Genomic DNA, 16,365 nt, shown 5'->3' on the forward strand with positions numbered 1-16,365 from the left:
GCCACACAGCTTTCTAAGTAATTATCCCATAATTGTGTACATTGAGGCAGAAGAAATAACACAAAAGTTGGCAGAGTCTCTATTCTGAAGTACTCTTTTCTAGATAAGAGACGCTCACAGGCCTTGTCTGCATTAACTGTTAAGTTAGCAGTATCTAAGAGCTAAGTAGAGCCATAATATTGTGTACTGCACGAGTAGGGCACACACACTGTGGTAAGCAGTACCAATATACACCTCTCCTTTCCTCTTCCCAGGCAACCCAGATAGTAGGACCCTGATAAGAAGATGCCCAGGCATCCTCTAGAGGCAGAGAAAGGCCATTGATTGGAAATTATAGTTTGCTGTTTACCTTTAAGATGAAGAAATCCACAATAATAGATTTGACTTCATTAACATGCAAGAATTTAGGATAAGCTTAGACTAACAAACACAGAACTGGGTTAAACAGGACACAGTTCCCCAGGGTTCAGAAAAAAATTATCTCACTTTTCCTCCGTTTCTTCACAGCTAGTGATAACATCAAGCTATCTCATTTCCTAGAGCCATCTACTTAAGGTATCTAAATGACATCATTCAGTATAGTCCACCCTTTTCTAACTTACTGCTAGTTTTCAAGAAAGATGCTTTTTGGTTTGTTTAGGCTTCTCACAAATTTCTCCCGTTTTCTGAAGTCCTGACACCTTGTGTTGTTACTAGGACTCTCTACTGAAATCTTCTCTGGGAAAAAAGAAAGAAAGAAACAAAAAACCAACAACCCCCCAAAATACCTACATAAACAAATATGGTTATTTACTGTTCATTATAAAGCTTGCGGCTTTTGCAATTAATACCTTAAAAATACCTCTTTTCTTTAGAACATAACAAATTACAGGGTTCTACCTAACTCCAACATGAAACACCAAGAGTCACCTTTTCATCATGATTTTCTGTGTTAGTTAACCTCTCTGAAGGTGTGTATAATCACTCATTTACCAGCTCTTCCTCTACATGCAGCCATGAATGCTCATTAACCTCACAGGTTAACTGTAAACCTTTTCTCTGCCAGTGGAACATAATGTAGGGTTGCCTGTACATCTGATCATGCATCGCTTTGTGGAACAACGCTCATTCTTAACAAACCTATTTCTTTAAAAGCTTCATAGTACATGTGAACTAGTAGGATTTTTACACAATATTTGATACACTCTATGCTGGGAAATATTCAGTTCATCTAAAAAAAAAAAAGGTGGATTATTTTGAAAAACATATAGAACTAGTTAAATGCATAAAATGGCAAATTACTTGGATGGAGGATGTCAGGCTGGAGAGAAGATCATAGAATCATAGAATCAAGAAGGCTGGAAGAGACCTCAAAGATCATCGAGTCCAACCTGTCACCCTAAACCTCATGACTATCTAAACCATGGCACCAAGTGCCACGTCCAATCCCCTCTTGAACACCTCCAGGGATGGTGACTCCACCACCTCCCTGGGCAGCCCATTCCAATGGCCAACCACTCTCTCTGTGAAGAACTTTCTCGTCGCCTCCAGCCCCTGGCACAGCTTGAGACTGTGTCCTCTTGTTCTGGTGCTGGTTGCCTGGGAGAAGAGACCAAACCCCTCCTGGCTACAACCTCCCTTCAGGTAGTTGTAGACAGCAATGAGGTCACCCCTGAGCCTCCTCTTCTCCAGGATAAACAGTCCCAGCTCCCTCAGCCTCTCCTCATAGGGCTTGTGCTCAAGGCCTCTCACCAGCCTCGTTGCCCTTCTCTGGACATGCTCCAGCAATTCAACATCTTTCCTAAACTGAGGGGCCCAGAACTGGACACAGTACTCAAGGTGTGGCCTAACCAGTGCTGTGTACAGGGGTACAATGACCTCCCTGCTCCTGCTGGCCACACTATTCCTGATGCAGGCCAGGATGCCATTGGCTGTCATGGCCACCTGGGCACACTGCTGGCTCATGTTCAGTCACCTGTCAATTAGTACCCCCAGGTCCCTTTCTGCCTGGCTGCTCTCCAGCCACTCTGACCCCAGCCTGTAGCTCTGCATGGGGTTGTTGTGGCCAAAGTGCAGCACCCAGCACTTGGATTTGTTGAATGCCATCATGTTGGACTCTGCCCATCTGTCCAGCCTGTCAAGGTCCCTCTGCAGAGCCCTTCTACCTTCTAACAGATCAACATCTGCTCCCAGCTTGGTGTCATCTGTAAATTTACTGAAGATGGACTCAATCCCCTCATCCAGATCATCGATAAAGATATTGAACAGGATGGGGCCCAGCACTGATCCCTGGGGGACACCACTAGTGACAGGCTGCCAGCTGGATGTGGCACCATTCACCACCACTCTCTGGGCTCTGCCCTCCAGCCAGTTCCTAACCCAGCGCAGAGTGCTGCTGTCCAAGCCATGGGCTGACAGCTTGGCCAGGAGTTTGCTGGGGGGGACAGTGTCAAAGGCCTTGCTGAAGTCCAGGTAGACTACATCCACAAAAGATCTTAGCAAATGTTGCAAAGTATGATATTAATATTGGTCTTGTTAATATTTCCATTTATGATCCTGATACCAAAAGCAGCGATGCGGTTATGGAACTTCTGAAGATGAGAACATTATATAGAAAGAAATGAGTGATCTTGATTTTCAGAATTACTCTGAATTAAAATGCCAAGTACATGTTTTTGAGACCATTGAGTATTTCTGCTCTAACTTTGGAACTGATGGTTGAAAACAGAGGAAAAGAAAGCTCAGTGACTTACTGAAGCCACAGAAAAAAATTCACCATGAAATAGACAAATACAATCTTCATCAAAGGTGTTCAATGCAGTAGCGTACTCATCAACATGGCTGAACAAGGTCTTGCATGTAGTTTTAGTAAACCATCATCAAGTAAGATGAAATCAAATGTGGAGAGATCTATACAAGAACTATGAGAAAGAAGAAGGAAATTATTTTATTTTATGGCAGAAAGTCTTATTAGGCTTAGAGATGACGTTGTTACACTCTAGAACTACATGAAAGAATATACATGATAGAAGACAGAAACATTTCAACAGTTTGACACTGAAGGAAGAACAAGTGTGCCTAAAATGACTCTGTGAATATATGTAGGCTTAAAATCAGTTGTTTAATAATCAGAAAAAAATATATTTGGAACATCCTTGCAGTAGTTCAACTGGATTTAAAATGAATTTAATAGTTTACAAGTGAGATTATATACTACTGTGTGAAAAAGCAAGGAAATAAACTTAACCCAACAGTTCTTTCCAGTCTTCTAACTAGAAGAATTTGTCCCAGGCAACATGTTGATGAGCAGCGCTTTGCAGTCACTGTAAATTAAAAGTTGTCAATGGACCTATTAATACCAACATTGACAGTTAGGTCAGAGACTGTCCTGTGGGCAGGAAATCTCAGTCTTGTGAAAACAGAGTTGTTGTTTTTTTTTCCCCACTTCAACAAATTCTGGTTAGAAATTGCAGCCCCTTTTCTACATTTCTGACTATTGTGAAAACAAGAAAGTTTCGATGAGTGATTAAGGAGTGTGAAGAGCACAAACTGCATCAAGGAACTAGAACATGCAGCAGCTTTGATCCTCCCCACAATTTCGGGTTAAACTATGGAAATATGAAGACTGTGACTGATTTGGTAGGAGCGTGTGCATGGCGAAGAGAGGGACTAACGTCACCTTGAAAGCTATTTTTAGCAAGCAGTGGGCTGTCCTGAAGTACAATAATTTTTATGCTCAGCCTTGATGGCTGTTCCAAGTAGTTATTGCTGAGTTGGAAGGTGTACTTACACACAACAGCCCTCACATCTAGTATATACATTTGTATACACACTTGCATACTGACACAGTGTGTCTGGGAAAGCCACTCCAGATAAACCTACATGAATCATCTAATGTGATTCTGTTTAGTGAGATATGCCCAGTCATGTGCTCGAAAAAACACAACTCTGCTGTAGTAAGCAGGCTTGCAGTTTCTTGATCCACTTCTGGGATTGCTTTGGCTGAGCTATATCCCCAAGCGCCACGACAGAACATGGACGATCCTACCTTTTCTATTTCCTTTGTCCATGCCTCCCTCCCTCGACTATCCACCTTCCACGGAGCACAGCCCCGCCACAGGCCCGGACACCAGACAGGCCGACCGGGGCCGTACTGGGGTGTTAGGGAAGATCCCCTGGCAGAGCCAGCACTCTCGAGCTGGCTGCCTTAGGCTCGAGCACCCGCTGCTCCTCCAGCTGTGGCAGGAGCTGTCTTCCCCCAGCAAAGGTGGGCTGCTTGCCTCATCGCCTCTCACATAAACCAGCCTCCTCGAAGTGCATGGTTTGAAACACCCTTGAGTCTCCCTACCCCTGGGATGGATCTTCCTTTCCTGCCGTGTTCTGGGCTTCCCAAAGCCCCTGGAAGAGGTGAGCACCGGCTCTTGCAGAGCCTTGCGCGCCCTGCCCGTTTCCCCGCTTCACCCTGAGTCGCGCCAGGCCGAGGTAAGGCCGCAGCTGTCCCGCCCGCGCCGCTACTGGAGGGCAGAGCTCGGAGGGGGCGGTGGCAAACGAGAGGCGGGCACTGCCGGGGCCGCGTCCCCGGCGTGTGAGCATGCCGCGCCGGGAGGAGGGTTTCCTCGGCCGGGCCAGGGGAGGTTCAGACCAAAGTTACGGCTGGGGAGAGAGGAAGAGGGTGTGCTGCCGGAAGCGACGGAGGTGCTGAGAACCCGCGGTGCCCCGCGAGCAGCATGTAGCTGGGTGACAGCGACCGGAGCGCGCCGTCTCCGTCGCCAACGGACGTCTGCCTCACCCCCGGCGCGGCGAGCGCCGCGGGGGTCGGTGCAGCGGGTCGAGAGTCTCTCTAGGGAGGCAGAACGGGCGGCAGCCGCGCCTCGCCTCTCCCGAACTTTCCCGTCTGCCTTCAGCTGTCTCCCGGCGCAGCCCTCTCTCAGCCGTCCGCTTTTCCGCCGCTGGCCGGAGGGCTGCGGCCGCCACCGCTGTTGCTGCCATGGGGCTGCCCACGCTGGAGTTCAGCGATTCCTACTTGGACAGCCCGGATTTCAGGGAGCGCTTGAAGTGTCATGAGATCGAACTGGAAAGGACGAACAAGTTCATCAAGGAACTGATTAAGGACGGCAGCCTCCTCATCGGGGCCTTGCGGAGTGAGTCCGGGTAGCGGGGCCAGGGCGCGGGGGAGCCGGGAGCGGCGGGCAGCAGCAGGGGGTTCTTTTGTTTGAATGGGTGCCGGGAGCGGGCTCCCCTGCTGGCAGCCGCTGAAAAGAGCCTCGTAAACTTTCTCCCCTGCTCCCTCCCGGCCGCTTTGCCTTACCTCGCTTCGCCTGTGGCGCGGCTGGGTGGGTTTCCCGGGGGAGCGGGGGCGGTGCGGGGCCCTGCCCCGGCCCGCGGGCCCGGCCGCGCCCTCCCCGGCGGGAACAGCGGGCAGCGCAGCGGCTGTTGCTGCGGGGAGCGGGCTGGGCGAGGTTGTCCCGCCTGGGGATAGGGGGAGAATAGTCAGGCTGTGGCCCTGGGGCTGAAAGCCGCGCTGTAAATCTCTGTACGGACTAGGTGTGTAGTGCTGTCGGGGCGCTGGCTGGCAGTTAGGCATCTTTAGGTAATGGGAATGTTCGTAATAAATGGGCAAAGCAAAACACCGAAGTGTATATGAAGAGTTTTATTTCTTCTACATAGCCTCGCCCCCCCATATTCATGTAGGAGATAATTTTTTGTGTGTTTTGAAAGATTTTGAAAGAAGAGATAAGGATGAACGGTTTTGTGCTTTTAAAGCTCCATGAATTGAGCACTGACAGCTTTCACATGGGGTGTGAAAACGGCCCTCGCTTTGAAGAGCATGGAGTGAAAACTAGGAATTGCTGTGAGCGTTACTCGTCTTGCTCTCCCCTTCTGTAACTCTTTGCCACTTACTTTTTGTCTTTAAGTCACTTTGGATCTCTTACGTGTTGCCCAGAGCTTTCCTTCAGGTAAAATAAAGAAGTAACTTACAGCAGATTTTGCTCCAACTTGAGATGTTCCTGAAAAATATCACTTTAATCCTTAAAAATATCTGGCACATGGACAAGGTATGCCAGTTTTTGTAGGTCGCAGTATTGTTCTTTATATGGATGGGGAACAGGTGTTGCTATGAGACCCTTAGTTTGTAAGAAACCTAATTGATGGTCAGTTGAAGTCTAACCAAAAAGTTTGTCTCTTTACCTGGGATAGGAGGTCCAATTGTGAAGATTTTTGTTTAGCCCATAGTAGGGTTGAATGTTAATTGTACTTGTTTATGCCATGCTGTAAGTAAACTACATGCAATCTATGCATTTACTTAAAGCAGCTACTGTCCTTTTGAGGCTTTTTTTTTCTTATGGGTGTATGTATTTCTGGACACACCTCTGTAAGCACATCAGTGGGTAGCTGGATATGTATCTAGCCCGTTGCATCCATTTGTATTAAATTCAGTAAATTCCTATATTCATGTCCACAGAATGTGAGATAATAGAATAATAGAGATAATAGACAACTTTCTTTCCAGAGCAAAGAAGTTTTGGTTTTATTTGTACTTCAGGTCTTTCTCATTGCTAAAAAGCTTTCTTCATAAAACGGGAAGCTTGTTTAAAGTAGTGAAAACGTAAGTTTAATAAAACTTACTTTTACAAACCTGGTGCTATAAAATGGTGTGCACAAATAGTAATGACAGATTAGGATACCACACGGGTACCTTTTTTGACCTGGACTAGCACTGGAAGTTTACTGCTTCTTGTTCCAGATCAAATATGAACAAATACAACTCTTTTCTTAAGCTGTCAAAGACAGACTGCTGTAGAAGGAGTATAAGTCCTGAGAAGTTATTTAGACTTTGATTCTCAAGCGAGTAATCCCATTATTATTGTGAAAAATACTTTTGAATTGTTGCTAGATAGGTTTTATATCCACATGTTTGATTGTTCTTCCCCTCTTCAAGGAGAAACACTATTTCTGTGTCAAGTAATGATTACTCTAACATGCAAATTCTCCTGACTTTTAAAACTTTTGAGTTAAGATGTTATTGTGTGAAACACAATACTTATTGTATTCTATGTGCAACTTCAAAGTCCTGTGTGCTATAGTGTCTTCTAGCCCTAGGAAAATAAGGTCTGATCTGATGTAGTAAGAGGTATTTGTACATTTCAAATCTCTTAGTTTTGTGACCAGGCCTTCCACAAAATACTGCCTTTAGTTCCTGTTCTAGGACAACTGGGGAGATGTCTTGATGTTTCTCAACAAATAGAAATCCTGGCTTTGTACTGTACTGACTCTGGAGTAGATGCTGCAAGGACAGTGTACTTATTACAGCAAGTAGCACTTGTATGTTTCCTGGAATAGTGAACTTTTAACTCCTTAAAGCACACTAGATACTCCTACCTGGCTTTAAAATCAGTGAAGCGTAAAATGCTTACACAGTCTTTTTAGTTAAAAAAAAAATTGTGTTTGAAAATTGAATTGAGCAGTAGAGTAAGTAGTTGATTTCAGTAATGAACTCTTATGATGAATATTTAGTAACCTTACAAGTCCTACAAGACATTTTTTACCGTGTTTTATCTCTTTAGATGATCTAGGATTTTTCATTTTCATACAATTTTGCAGATTCAGTTCTGCTGGGGGAAAAATGTGGACTGTGCTGCAGAGCTTCAGTGGAAATGAGTTTTGAAACATGTCCTTCCTGTTTAGAGAAGAGACAGTGAAACTGACTTAAGGCTGTTAGAAAATACTATAATCTTTTGAAGTTGCCTAAATGTAAGATATTTTATGGAACTACAGTATGTACATGGTTTTTCAGGTGGAATTAAATTTTGATATTACAAAGGTTACAAAATATATACTGGGTTGTGCACAAATTACTAAGAAGTTACTATAAAAACACAGTGGTTATAAATACCTGACACATAAATTGAAGATAGACCAAATATACTTAGTGTAGTATGCAAAAAATTTTCATTTTAATTGAATTGTTCCCAAATTAAGGTTAGACTTTATTTGGAAGTGGTTTTGCTACATTCATTCCAAGGAGTGCTGCTTTCCAAAGTAGCATTCAGAACTGTAATGGTGTGCTCCACGAAGCAGGAGTTGACTCTCATGAATGCAGCGAGAGCTGAAGATTGTAGGACTAATACGAGGACCTCAGCAGCCTTTTTCTGGTTTTGGTTGGTTCGCTGGTTGGTTTTTTTTGGTTGGTTGGTTGGTTTGGTTTTATTTTTTTTTTCCACTATTTACTTCTCTTTCTAAATATGTAAAACTCTGGGAGTACCCCAGAAGGGCAGAGATTATGTAGTCCAGTTCAGTTAGGTGTTAGCATCACATTTCTGTGGCCATTATGCCTACCTCAGGCTTGTCCTACAATTGCTATTTCCAATGAGAGACTAGATTTTCTTTTTTTCAAATCAATTGAAGTACTAACTACATTAGTATCTCATGAAAGGCTGAATTTATGCATATAATTGTTGTTCTTATTACATTAAAATTTATCTTCCAACAGAGAATTAACTGTATGTAGACACAATTATGTAGGAGTACATAGAATAGGTTTCTTTGGTGCACCTGGAGGGGGCTTTCTTTGTTGTTAAATTATGAATGAAATAAACCCCCCTCACTTTTTAGAAAAAATGAACTCCTGCTACAACTGGCCTTCTTGATTATTAGGTAAATGTTGATTTCATAATTTCTTGAGGCACCTAATTTAATAGGTCTTTAAGATGCATGTTTAAAGTACATATGCTTAAATACTTCATGTAGTGAGGTTCAGCTTTAGCTGGACTCTGACACAGAATTGAATTTTTTCCTTCTCATCAATTCTAGCTTGTTTTCAGTTAAAACCTGAGGTTTACTTTTCCTGTACTTTTTGCCAGTGGTTTATGTTGTAATTTCTTTTAGTCACCTTGTGAAAAAACAACCTTGTCTAGGCCATTGTCATATACATTATGTAGGAAATTCATTGCTGAATTACCTGTATGCTTTTGATTTCTATAATAAGCCTATTGTTCTATAAAAGTTATTAAATATAGTATGGAACGATTAAAAACGTAATATGTGTCTTGCACAGGGGATGTCATGGCTTACTTCTGTGCAGAAGCCTTCAGTTTTTCCCTCTAATTCTTGAGGCCACATCTCTGCATTCGAGTCGTATTTTAGCGACAAGTTCAGACATTCAAAGATGAGATCTACGTAAATTTTAGGTTAAATGGTTTAAAGCTCAGGGGATTTGCAGCTGTATGCCTTTTAAAGTGTTTTAATATGATGGAAACAATAATGCAGAGCTGTGGAATAGAATCATAGAATCAGTCAGGGCTGGAAGGGACCACAAGGATCATCTAGTTCCAACCCCCCTGCCATGGGCAGGGACACCTCACACTACATCAGGCTGGCCAGAGCCTCATCCAGCCTGGCCTTAAACACCTCCAGGGATGGGGCCTCAACCACCTCCCTGGACAACCCATTCCAGGCTCACCACTCTCATGGGGAAGAACTTCTTCCTCAGTAATATAAGTAAGAGTAATATAAGTAAGATTTAACAGATATCTTCAGGAATTTGTAATTTAGTAGCAATCATTATTAGTTTCATTTTGTTATTTAACACATGGAGAAACAAGGCACAAGATGGAAATACCATCTTTTGCAGGCAGTGTGAGTGGGTATTACCAGGGTTGCAGAAATTCCACACAGAAAATACTTTTTTTTGAAACTGTTTTGACATACAGTTTTCAGGGATGATTTTATTCTCTCATAAACCTAATGATAAAAATATAGTTATGAATCTGCCTATGCATAGGGAAATTTTCTGAGTTATCTGGGTGGAAAAAACATAAGGACAGAATTCCAGCATAACAGCCTATGAAATTGTTATCTCTCTTGGGATTTTTTTTTTCCATGTAAAAACACTTCCTTTGTGTCTTTCCAGAGAGATGCATTTTCCCAGATATCTTGGCCTCACAGATTTTCATGAGATTATATGTTTACAATGTCTTTTCCAGATTCCAACTGGAGCAGGATTGAGTTCACTGAATACTAATCACCAAAGTTTGATGGCAGTCATTCTCATTTATTCATTTAGATTCTAAGTAAAACAACTGATTCTTCACATTCCCTATCTGATACTATGATGGCAAACATGCAATTGTAAAAATATAGCTTTCTAGTGACAATTTCAGAAATAACTTGCATTGCCTTAGGAAATGGATTTGGTTTAGTTGTTTTAGTCACATAATCCAAAAATGTGTAACTTGCCTTAAATGCTAGTGGTAAGTGAGCAGTGGGGCATTGCAGCAGCTTACATTTCTTAGTTTTTAAACACGTAAGTCCCTTACCAATTGGAAAAACCCCAAAAATTCCCATTAGAAGGAAGTTGAAACTCAATAATTGGCAATCATGTTTTGAAGTAGTCTGCTCCCTCACTGTTCTGTTACGTCTAATAAGCATTTGTACTATTCTTTCAGTTTCTGCTGATGTCTTATCTATGGATTATGGACATCATTTTCAAAGACAATTTCAGCCTTTCATGCAGAGATACTAAGAATAAGATGGTTCTTGGCCAGAGAAGAAGTTGAATTGCTTCCTTTAGTGTTTAAAGTAGCTACAATCTGTATCGTATTACCGTTAGTCAAATACATATCTAGAGAAAACAAATGCTAGTATGTACTGGACCGTTAGAGTGTAGTACTTTCTGTCCATCACATGGTGTTTTATTTTGGACTAAGAATGCCTGCAAGTGAATTCCCATACTGTCAGTAATGATGGCTGTGTTACTGAAGTCCTTGAGTGACTCAACATGGGTGTTCTTGTGTCTGAATATTGAAACAGGTATTCCATAGAGAATGTTTGTAATTGGATTATCCCAGGTTAACAAAGGATCAGATTTGAGTTTCAAATGCCATATGAAATGATATCTCTGCTTTAAGAAAATATTGTGCCATTTTTTTAATTAGGATTTTCAGACTTCCAAATTGATTTCTGAAAAGGTCAAATTTAATCTCTTTCTTAATGGTGCAGTTGGCTTATTGTCTACTACATACTTCATTTTCTATGAATAAGATTAATTCTATTAATAAGAGACCAGCTGCTTCATGAATATTGTTTATATTACAATGGAAAATTTGATGCTGTGGTCACTGAACTTGTACAGTTCTCTTGGGTTTTTATGGGCAGAAGTGCTACAGCAGTTTGCAGCTTCCTGTAATAGTAAATAACTTCATCCTCTATGAAAAACAGAGGGGACAATACAAACCTGCTTTCTGTTGAATGATACGTAAAGCAGTGCTATGTCTGCCTTTCTGTTTTTTTCTGTAGTCTGAAAATTGTAATTACAAATTTATTTGGATTATACGAGAATTTGATATTATGGATTTCCTTTGTTAAATCCAATCTCCTGCTGGTCATGTTGTTACATCATGTAATCCCTACTCATCAAACTCCATTTTAAAACCAGTTTTTATTCTTTCTATTTCTGCTAGAAGGTTGCTCTAAGCTTTGCTTCTCTGAAGGTTGAGTAACTTATTAAAAATAAATTTAATCTGGAAACTCAAACTTGTTTATACTCATTTTCCCTTCACTCAACATTTCTGTGCCATTGTTTACTTGAATTTGCTTGGAAAATAATTACATCCTTTTGCTAGACTGAACAAGCTGTTCCTGTCCTCTCTCTTAGGAGCATCTTTGGTTTCTTGGCCATTTTAGCAGCTCTTTTCTGAGCCTTTTGAATTAGCTTTTAAATGTTGAGATGAGAAATAAAATTTTGAGAAACAAAAATAGTATAATGCTTTCAGGTTTGATCTTTGCTCATCGTATGCTGTGTGAACATCAATCATTAAAGGAAATTGGTGTCTATGGTCTTCTTTTGACTGCAGTTCTACATATTCCTCAAGTGTATGATAAAGGTGAAAAAGCTGTGAATTTATAAGCAGTAATAATGAAGTAAATAGTAAACTGAAGAAAAACAACTTGGCCTTCTTCCATATTAATATATTGAAGCATCTCTTGGGCAGTAATCTAACCTTCCATTTGCACTCTGTGAAGTGCAAATAACTTTCATTAGAAAGATAATATGTTTCGCAGCATATTATGAACTCTGGGCTATGTTACAGTATAGTTTTGCAGATCTGTTGGAAGTTATCAACTTAAATTGCTTCCCTGTCCTGAATTATGCTTACTCGCATTTCACAGGACACTAAAAAGTTAAACAGCTTGTTGTTGTTGTGCTAGTGTTTTGCTTAGTATAATGCAGGCATGGGAAAATAGCATGGAAATTCAGTATGTCTTCAGAAGTCTTATCTTTTTAGGTTAATATTCAAAGCAGGATACAAAGTGTTGCAATGCCAAGGTCATATAGTTGGTTCTACAGGTGATGTTACTTGATATTTTGCAAATTGCTATGAGGTTTGCAGATCAGATGTGCATTGTACCATCTGTTTGTGTCGTATCTTCAAAAGATACGACATAAATGAAAGTAGGTATTGCCAATAATGCTATTTTTCTTCTGTAAAGAGCCTTTAAATCAAATAAGCATAATGAAAAATGAATCAGGTAATAATAATAGGAATCATTTTGTGATTTTGCCAAGAAAGGTAAGAGCAGATGATTCCTGAGGTCTCTTCCAACCTGCTATTCTGTGATTCTCTTATTTGATCCTGTAGAATCACAAGGACAAATAAGTCTCTTAATTATTCTTTGCCTTTTGTGCTTCAGGAAAATCTTTGTCTGCCTTTAGTTACCTGTAGGTGAGACCACTTCAAACATATTTTTTTCTCTGCTTCTCACTTCCTCCCCTGCTTTTTTTTCTTTTCGCTGTTTTCTCCTCCTTTTCATAGACAAGAGTGCAGTATACTGAGTCCGTAGTCTTCCCGATGTGTGGTGACAGCCAAGGTGTTCTAAATTCAGGGTGGAAACATTACAGCAGATTGGTCTCAGCGTCAGTTCTTGAGTACTGATCAAAAAATGACATTCCACTTTCTGGATGTTTACAGCAGGGCCTTTCACTGGTTGATTGTTATCTATATAGCTTCTGTATAAGTTCTCATCTTCACCATAATTACTGAACTGCCATTGTAGCTCGGTATCATGTGCTTTACTAGTGACTAGTTGATTAGATCTATTGTGGTTTTTGTGGTTTAGTATTTTTTAAAAATAAATAACTCTTTTTGCCTTGTGTAAGAGAGAAATTCATTGATCTAATGTAGGTTACCTTGGATAAATCAGAGGTTGGAAGGGACCTCAAGAGATCATCAGGACCAACCCCCTGCCAGAGCAGGATCACTTAGGGTAGTCTGCACAGGAACACATCCAGGTGGGTTTTGAAAGTCTCCAGAGAAGGAGACTCCACAACCACCCTGGGCAGCCTGTTCCAGTGCTCTGTCACTTTCACTGTAAAGAAGTTTCTCCTCATGTTGAGGTGAAATCTTCTATGTTCTAGTTTGAACCCATTGTTCCTTGTCTTAGCACTGTGAACCACCAAAAAAAGCCTGGCCCCCTCCTCCTGACACCCACCCCTCACATATTTATAGACATTGATCAGATGCCCTCTCAATCTTCTCTTCTCCAGACTAAACAACCCCAGGGATCTCAGTCTCTCTTCACAGGGGAGATGCTCAAGTCCCCTAATCATCCTCATGGCTCTCCGTTGGAGTATCTCCAGCAGGTCTCTGTCTCTCTTGAACTGGGGAGCCCAAAAGTGGACACAGTATTGCAGGTGTGGTCTCACCAGGGCAGAGTAGAGAGGTAGAAGAACTTCCCTAGACCTGCTGGACACACCTTTCTTGATACATCCCAGGATCCCATTGGCTCTCTTGGCTGCAAGGGCACATTGTTGTTCCATGGAGAACTTGCTGTCCACCAGCACTCCAAGGTCTTTCTCTGTGGAGCTGCTTTGCAGCAGGGCAGCCCCTAACCTGTCCTGGTGCCTGTTGTTATTTCTCCCCAGAGGTAGGACCCTGCACTTGTCCTTATTAAACTTCATGAGGTTTGCCTGCCCCCAGCTCTCAGCCTGTCCAGGTCACGTTGGATGGCAGCACAGCCTGAGGGGGTGTCAGCCAACCTCCCCAGTTTTGTATCATCAGAAACTTGCTGAGGGTACTCTCAATCCCCTCATCCAGGTCATTGGTAAAGATATTGAACAAAACTGGACCCAGTACCGATCCCTGGGGGACACCACTTGCCACAGGCCTCCAAGCTGACTCTGTACCACTGATGATGACACTCTGAACTCTGTTGTGGAGCCAGTTTGCAATCCACCTCACTGAGCAACCATCTGTGCCACATCTCCTGAGCTTTTCTATGAGGATGTTATGGGAGACAGTATCAAAAGCTTTACTGAAGTCAAGATATATGACATCCACTTCTCTTCCCTCATCTATCCATTTGGTCATAACTTCATAGAAGGCTATCAGATTAGTTAGACAAGATTTCCCCTTGGTAAATCCATGTTGGCTACTCCTGATAACCCTCTTGTCTTCCATGTGGTTAGAGATGACCTCCAGGATGAGCTGCTCCATCATCTTTCCAGGGATGGAGGTGAGGCTCCCTGGTCTGTAGTTGCCTGGGTCCTCCTTCTTGCCTTTTATGAAAACTGGAGTGACATTTGCTTTCTTCCAGTCGTCAGGCACCTCCCCTGTTCTCCATGACTTTTCAAAGATGATAGAAAGAGCTTCAGCAACAGTATCAGCCAGCTCTCTCAGCACTCGTGGGTGCATCCCATCATGGCCCATGGATTTTTGTGTCTTCAGATGGTATAAGAGATCTCTAACCCTGTCCTAACTGACCAGTGGAATGTCCGCATCTCTCCAGTTCTGCTCCCTTGCTTCTAGAGACTGAGGTTCCTGAGGGCTGGTCTCAGGAGTGAAGACTGAGGCAAAGAAGGCATTCATCAACTCTGCCATCTCTGCATCATCAGCTACTGTATCTCCCTTCTCATTCAGCAGTGAGCTCACCTTTTCCCTGCTCTTCCTTTTATCATTGATATATTTGAAAAAACTCTTCTTGTTCTCCTTCACCCCTCTGGTGAGATTCAGTTCCAGGAGGGCCTTGGCTTTCCTTGTTGCATCTCTACATTTTCTGGCGACATCTCTATAATCCTCCCAATTGACCAGTCCTTTTTTCCACATATTGTAAACTTCCTTTTTGGTTTTTGAGTTTTACTAAGAGTCCCTTGCTTATCCATGCAGGTCTTCTGCTTGCCTTACTTGATTTTTTTTTTCAAAGGAATACATTTCTCTTGAGCTTGGAGGAGGTAATGTTTGAATATTAACCAACTCTCTGGGGCCCCCCTTCCTTCCAGAGCCCTAGTCCACTGGATATTTCCAAGTAGAGTGTTGAAGAGGGGAAAGTTGGCCCTTGTAAAGGCCAGGATTGAAATTTTACTTATCACTCTGCCTCTTTGTCTATTGATGTTAAACTGTAACATGTCATGGTCACTGCAACCAAGATTACCCCCAACCTTGACATCTACAACCAGTCCTTCTTTGTTTGTTAATATCAGGTCCAGCATTGCACTCCTCCTTGTTGGTTCTTCAACAACTTGCAGGAGAAAGTTGTCATCAGTGCACTGCAGGAACCTTTTGGACTGTTTGTGCTTGGCTGTGTGATCTTTCCAACTAATATCCGAGTGGTTGAAGTCACCTGCAAGCACTAGGGCACTTGATCTTGAGGCTACTTCCAGCTGCCTGTAGAAGGCCTCATCAGTAGCTTCTTCCTGGTTCAGTGGTCTGTAGTAAACCCCCACAACCGTATTGTCCCTGTTTGTATGTCCCTTCGCTCTTACCCATAAGCTTTCAAATCTTAAATGAGATTGGCACTCAGGTGACCTGTTTGTTCTTCTATTAGGGATATAATTTCATTGTGATTACCTTTTCCTTTCTGCAAAGAATACTAGGGCAAGAACCTGGTTGCTTGTAAAAAATCATGGAATACAAAAATGAGCTTCACTCTTCTTCTGCAAGTCCTCACCTTGCTTCTGTCTCACTGCCACACAAAAAGAGCACAAATTCTTGGTAAAACAATCAATGCATAGGGTAGAGTTTCATAGTAAAGACATTTTCTTTGAGTCAAGTAAGATTTTTGTTCGATACTTCAAAGTGGAAAAAGAAGGGAGATTATTCTCAAGAGGTGACCAAATGCCAGTGTAAATGTGTGGATCAGTTCTTAAAAGCATAGGTTGTATTTAAAGGAAGAGCAGGCAGATTTAGAATGCTGTGCTGGCGTTCAGAAGCCTTTCTACGTTACAGGTACAGTCAAGGCCTTAGCTGCATTGTAGCTTTGCCATTCAGAAAGTCTACATCTCACTTTGAAGTCCATTCCTTGTATCTTTTCACAATTCTCTGTCCTACCTTATTTGCCTTTGACCTTTTATTTAAAAATGGAGCAGTAGAGGGAGAGCACAAGAACTTGGCT

At 42.2% G+C, this 16,365-nt stretch overlaps 1 protein-coding gene across 1 annotated transcript in view; it reads left to right on the top strand.

The window, feature by feature from the left end:
* Positions 1–4,966: 4,966 nt before the first annotated feature.
* ARHGAP42 (Rho GTPase activating protein 42) overlaps positions 4,967–16,365 on the top strand; it is a 161,653-nt gene continuing 150,254 nt past the window's right edge. Inside the window, exon 1 of the mRNA XM_054400380.1 lies at positions 4,967–5,120. Coding sequence (XP_054256355.1) covers positions 4,967–5,120 — 154 coding nt within the window. The remainder of the gene's footprint in view (positions 5,121–16,365) is intronic.

Source organism: Indicator indicator, chromosome 1 (genome assembly GCF_027791375.1).
Source record: "Indicator indicator isolate 239-I01 chromosome 1, UM_Iind_1.1, whole genome shotgun sequence".
NCBI classification, from domain to species: domain Eukaryota; kingdom Metazoa; phylum Chordata; class Aves; order Piciformes; family Indicatoridae; genus Indicator; species Indicator indicator.